Source organism: Orycteropus afer, unplaced genomic scaffold (genome assembly GCF_000298275.1).
Source record: "Orycteropus afer afer isolate SDZICR_OR568_19922 unplaced genomic scaffold, OryAfe1.0 scaffold00336, whole genome shotgun sequence".
Lineage (NCBI taxonomy): Eukaryota > Metazoa > Chordata > Mammalia > Tubulidentata > Orycteropodidae > Orycteropus > Orycteropus afer.
In genome coordinates this window covers 2,145,764-2,152,408 of record NW_006921923.1, presented here as the reverse complement: position 1 = coordinate 2,152,408, position 6,645 = coordinate 2,145,764, and the positions used below count along the sequence as shown (strand labels likewise).

The 6,645-nt window shown below is 38.8% G+C and overlaps 1 protein-coding gene across 1 annotated transcript in view; it reads right to left on the bottom strand.

The window, feature by feature from the left end:
* The window catches only part of MID2 (midline 2), a 150,712-nt gene extending 149,685 nt beyond the window's left edge, over positions 1–1,027 (bottom strand). Inside the window, exon 1 of the mRNA XM_007952421.2 lies at positions 317–1,027. Coding sequence (XP_007950612.1) covers positions 317–976 — 660 coding nt within the window. The 5' untranslated portion in view covers positions 977–1,027. The remainder of the gene's footprint in view (positions 1–316) is intronic.
* Positions 1,028–6,645: the final 5,618 nt, after the last annotated feature.

Sequence of the window (6,645 nt, the reverse complement as noted above, 5' to 3'; positions counted from 1 at the left end):
TAATATGTCACTGACAGAGAAGAGAGTGTGTCATTTCCTTGTATAGAGTACCGGTGTGGTGGGCCATGGGCTCACTTCCCCAGAATTGGCTGGAGGAAGTATATGAATGCTAACAAGTTTATGCAACAGATTAACACGTTGCAGTGAGAGTTTATTTGCAGACAAGTAGATTATTCCCCATGAGAACAACTTGGTATTAATTCACTTGTTGTATAGGAAAAGTGACCCATTCATTCTATTAGGGAAATTGCCAAGAGTGTAAACTGTGTACAAAAGACAAATTTCTGGTGCGAGGGTCATTTCCAAGATTCCTTACCTTGAGTTTTTCAAATCGATCATTCAGGGATGCCACCTGATGGTCTCGGTGACGCCCCACCAGTTTGCATAAGGCACAGATCAATTGGTCATCAGATACACAGTACATGTTCACTTTCTCATTTTCATGGTCCATGCAGGTGATCCCTCGAAGATGTGTGTCTGGCACTGGTTCTACCAGGCGGTGGCTGGTGAAAGGTTTCTTGTTGGGGTGTGTGGCCCGCAGGCAACGGTCACAGTAGGAGACCTCACAGGTGATGCATGTTTTCACTGCATCCCGTGGTGGGTCCTGCTCACAGAATTGGCAAGCAATTCTCTCACTAGACATGGTGGTGCTGGGCCTGTAAGTCCTTTCCCGGCGGCTCTCACTTGGGGAGTTGGGTCCACTTACTGAAGCCTTCTGAAAGCGGTCAATAATGTTCTGCAGGGTCACATTCCTCTTGAGGCCATCCAGACCCCGGTGGTTCAGTGAGATAACATACCTGCACGTAGGACACTGGAAAGCAGTAATGGGTTCAATGGATTCACCAGAGCTGCAGCTTGAGACCAAGATGCGATGGGCACAGCTGAAGCAGAGGCTATGAGCACACGGGAGCAGAAGGGGGTCTTCAAACAACTCTAGGCAGATTGGACAGGTCAATTCAGACTCCAGTGTTTCCATCTTTAGTGAAAATAATCCTGCTGAGGCATTAAGAACCACAGAGGCTGGGCTTTCACCTGCAAGGAATACAAAGCAAGAGGTATTAAGCATTTCCAAAGGAAAACTAGAGGTAGCATAATTATGCATTGACCAATGGAAGCTTTACATGCTGGACTCCCCAGGGATGCTTGAGCAATAGGAAAGCAATTTGGGAATTAATCAGAAAATTTTTCCCCTCCTTCAAACCTTGTTCTTGACAAATGCCTGAGTTTATTTTCCTGCACTAATAAATAGAACTGAGTGGTCACCTATGAATTCTGGTTTACTGATTAACATCCCTATTCCAGCTCACAATACTGGTATGGATCATTCTCTCACATATTCTCCACTGACATCTCTTGTCCTGGACTATGATGAGCCTGAGGCCCTGAAAAATTCTCAATCTCCATTCTCCAATATTGTTCTCTATTTCACTTCAAAGTAAAATATAGGGGCCTTTCCTATTTCACATCCAGTGGAAGGAAAACAGGGCCGTATTTCAAAATAACTCTCTAGTTCTTGAAATGACTTCCATTCTGAGAGCCTGTGTAAAAAAGAAGAGAGAGCTTTAGGAAAATTTAGTTCTCAGTGTAGGATAATAACTTCTTCTTCAGAGTATGAACTTGAATTACTTCCTATTTCCACTCATGGAAATTTCTGTTCCATCCCATTTCTAGTAAACTGAGTAACTAGGGACAAAAGATGATAGTTTTTATTTTCACTTTCTTCCCTCCCCTTCAGAAAATCTTTCATCTCATCAAGTTGAATGGGACATGATTTCAACTTTTCGACTTACTCAACAACAGTTGCTGGTAAATAATGGAGACATATTACCTTGTGGCTTCAGTTTGGTTTTATTATTAAACACCTGCTGAATTTGCACAAGCCTGCTATGAAGCTCATCTCCCCATGTGTCTTTTCTTACTTCCTAAAACAGGAAACAAATCAAAAACAGGACGCAAATCAAGATCTCCATACTAATTAGCAAGGTGAGCATCCAGAAATTTCTGACAGCCAGAAATTTTCAGATCTGGTAGCCTTCATTTTAGTGTGCATCATAGAGGAAAAGAAGTCACCCAACCAACAGGAGACTAACCTCTTGGCCAATCCATCTGTTCTCCCACAGACATTTCTGAGCTGAACATGTCTTCAATTAATTAAAATCTATACACATAAATATTCTGTTAGCCATAACTGAGAAAAAGTATAAAATAAACCTTATTGACTGAAAATGTTAATTCTATTTATAAGAAAGGCATCTGTTTTTGAATAACTTTTGTTTATCATCTCCTTATCATTAGAGACTTTCATCAAGGCTTGGAAATTTGATTCTGTACAGGACATTTGTTCAGGTGTCATCATTCCTCAGTGCTAGCTGCATAGCTCTCTTGCAGTATACTTAAATATTGAGTACAATTATACCTTGTGCATAGGTATAATAGCTGTATCCTTAAAAGACGTTTCTCAATAAAACCTTTTAAGTGCACTGAAGTAATCGGCTATTTAATGAAAATCTATAGGAAATTGGGCTGTAAAATGGCAGAATCTTCTTGTAAAACAGTCACTCCCAATTGTTTTAGTAGGTTCAGATGTTTATAAAGCCATTTTTTAAACTTCTTACTTTACAATCTACAAATACTTAAAATTTGTTGGCCCTGATATTTCTTAACTTGTAACATCTATCAGCATTAGTTTACAGACACTAAAAAATAATGCTGTTAAGATATACATATTTCATGGAATCTCAGAATTGGAAGAGACTTTAAAGATTCCAATGTTCAATTCAATGGAATATTGTCGTAAACAGCTCCCCCTGACATCCCTCAGATGCTCAAATTCAACATGTCCATAAATGAACTCATTGTTTTCTCACCCAAATCTGTTCCTTTTCCTATTTTCCCTATTAGGTGAGTGTCACCATCAAAGCCCCAAAACCTAGGAGTTCTCTCATTTACATGTTATCACTTCAACCCCTGGTGGTTTCCAGAACATTCCGTTTTATTTCATTTACTATCTGGGACTCCAGCTAACTCTCCTTGCTCCTTGACAGCATATATTATTTCATATTTTTATCTATAGCACAGTGCTTCACATAAACTAGATGTCATATAATTGTTCAAGGAAGGTGTCCTTAAGGTAAAATAAGAGGAGAGCTAGCATTATTGAGCACCTGCTGTATACCACTTTGCACACATTAATTCATTTAATTCTCATAGGAAGTCTGTGTGTGAAGAAAGTACTATTACTATACCCATTTTGTAGTTAGGAAACTGGGGATCAGAGCCATCAAGTAAATCAACCAGGGGCATACAACTAGTAAGTGGCAGCAAACTTGGTCAATCCAGTGCCAATACCTGTGCTCTTTCCCTTACACCTTTATGTCAATTGTTTCACTCCTTCACTGAAGTTTATCTTGACTTGTTACAAGAGGGCTTCTAAACATCGTGTTTATGCTTCTATTTTTGTCTTTCTGCGCCCCTCTGAGACTCTCTGAATCCGCCTATCTCATTCTGAGTTCCTTTCAGTATCATATGACTTCAAGGCCCATCTCCACCTCTCACTGCATTTCTTATTACTTATCTATCGCTTCCAGAACTGCACAGTTTCATTTCCCCATTTTTTTGTGTTGGGAGCTACCTGAGAGATATGAGTAAGGCCTCTGCAAACAAACAAACAAAAAGAGACAGTAGGTCAAGAGCATTGCTGAAAGTCATATCTATGTATTGAAATCTGTATAAAAATAAGTAGAGTACCACATCTCTCTTAACTCTTAGGAGGGTGCCTATATAAATTCTTCTGTGCAGAGGAGAAGCTCTTCAATATTCCCTGGAGCCCTAAAAATTGTTCATGAGTCAATGTGACACTTGAACTTCACTATAAAATTAAGCATGGGAAAGCATGTTATGGGTCAGGATTGCCTTGGATAAGGTCAAAGCAGAGTTTTTAATCAGGGATTTCTGAACCTCCTAGAATTGTTTGCAGAATGTTGTGCGTGTCATATATGCATTTTTATGGGAAGATGGTTGTCAAAAGCTTTCAGAAGATCAAGAGTCCTTGACCAAAAAAAAAGAGTCAAATATCAGTGTTCTAAAATAACCTACTGTGGGACAAAAAAACTGGATTTGGCCTTTTGTCTCTGGCTTCTGAAAATAGCTCTTGGAATTTAACAGCAATCACATTGCTCTGTTTGTTTTCTAAAACAGCCAGGCAGCACTTAAACATGTGTAAATGAGTAGGGCTGTACAGGCCCAACCCTGGCAGTAAACTTCAGAAAGGGAGAAGGGCATGATGAAATAAATAATACATATTCATTGCATCATGCATATATGTATTAGGGCCCCAGTCATGCATATTCATTGAGGCCACAATGACTAAAGGACCTGAACCTCTCTATTTTGGGTGAGAACAGACATACATGGAACAGCATGGCACATCCTTAAGAACAACAGGACAATGAAAGTCTTATGCCATGACTTCTCCCAGACTTTGTGATGGTCTCTTCACTTATGTCCTTTCTGGTTATAACAAGTGGGTAACTGTAAGTATAGGTGGTTTCATGAGATCCGAGTCATTCTAGCGAATTATTGAACCCACGAGGATCAGAGAGAAAATGCCACGTGGGTGGCCAGTATCAGAGATGGAGAAGTGGGAAAAGCAGGGATATCAGTTATCTTCACATTCTGGAAATTAGCCTGGCGTCAGTTTTTATAAATGCACCTACCTTAGCGAATTTTAGTTCTATAAAGAATAACATAAGGTGGTTACAGTCTGTTGCCTTTTTTACGCAGCTTTTCTATACCATTTCTACTTGGTTTTTATTATCATATAATAACTGCTTTGCTCAATTTTGAGGAACTGATTTTTTTTTCAGTTTCTTCAAACATCTGTTCATCTCCTCTCTCATTTATGAGGTCACCTTATTCTTTGCACTCCTACCAATTGAACATCCTTTCAACTATCCCCTATTCTCCCTACTTCTCTGGTCATCTAAGCACTTTTCCCCTTTAAGTTTTCTGAGCATTTACTATGTGCCAGGAACTACATGATACCATTTACATGCATTATCAAATTTAATTTTCACAACAACCTACTATAACATAAAACCAAAATACCAAACCCATTGCCATAGAGTCAATTCTGACTCATAGTGACCCCCACTGGGTTTCCAAGGCAATAAATCTTTACAGAAGTAGATTGCTCCTCCCATCTTCCTTCCACAGACTGGCTGGTGGGTTTGAACTGCACACCTTCTGGTTAACAGTCAAATAAATGCATTAGGCACTGTACCAGGCTGCTAACCAGAAGGTCAGTGATTCAAACCCACCACCTGCTCCAAGGAGGAAGATGAGGCATTCTACTTCTGTAAAGATTTACAGCCTTGGAAACCCAATGGGGGTTGCTATGAGTCAGAATCAACTTGATTGCAATGAGTTCAAGTTTTATGACATAGGTACTATTATTACAAAAAGCACACTGTTTGCAAGTAGGGAAGCTAAGATTCAAACCCAGAATAAAACTGATGCCAGAAATAAACCCATGTACTTAGGGTAAATTAATTTTGTATATCAAGACAATTCAATGGGAGAAAGAATAGTCTTTTCACAACAACTGATGTTGGGACAACTGGATCTTCACAGAATAAGGATGACATTGGACCTCTACTTCACACCATATAGAAACATTAACTCAAAATGCATCAAAAACACATCTAAGAGCTAAAACTATAAAACTGTTAGAAGAAAACCTAGGTATGTATCTTGTGGCCTTAGGTTAGGCAATGGTTTTAGATATAATACCAAAAGAACAAGCAACAAAAGAAAATATACATAAATTGGATATCATAAAACATTTTAAACATCCATGCTTCAAAAGACACCATAAAGAAAGTGAAAAGAAAACTCAGAATGGGAGAAAAAGTTTTAGATCATATAGCTAATACGGAATTTGTATCTTGTATAAAGGAATTCTGGTGGTGTGGTGGTTAAGGTATTTGGCTGCTAAGTAAAAGGTTGGTGATTCAGAACTCACCAGCTGCTCCAGGGAAGAAAGATAAGGCAGTCTGCTTCTTAAAGATTTACAGCCCTGGAAACCCAATGGGAGTTGCTATGAGTTGAAATGCTATGAGTTGCACTGAGATTGGTTTGGGTTTACTTTGTATAAAGAACTCATGTAACTCAACAAAAGAAAAAGAATCCAACTTTTAAAATGGGCAAAGGATTTTGAAGACTTTTCTCTAGAAAAGATTCACAATGGCCAATAAAGCACTTGAAAAAATATTAAACATCATTAGCCTTCAGGGAAATGTAAATCTAAACCACAGTGAGACACCATTTCACACCCATTGTTGTTGCTAGTTGAAGATTCCAGCTCCAAACAAAATGTGGCATATCCATACAATGAAATATTAAGCAGTTATAAAAAGGAATTAGGTATTGATAGAAGCTACAACTTTGATGAATATCAGTATGCTAAGTGAAAGAAAACAGTATGCTAAGTGAAACATGCCAAATACAAAAGGCCATAATTGTATGATTCTGTTTATATTAAAAACCCAGAACAGGAGAGAGGCGGGGCAAGATGGCGGACTAGGCAGAAGGATTGCACAGACCCTCTTCAACAAAGAAAAGGGAAACCAATTAACACAGACACAG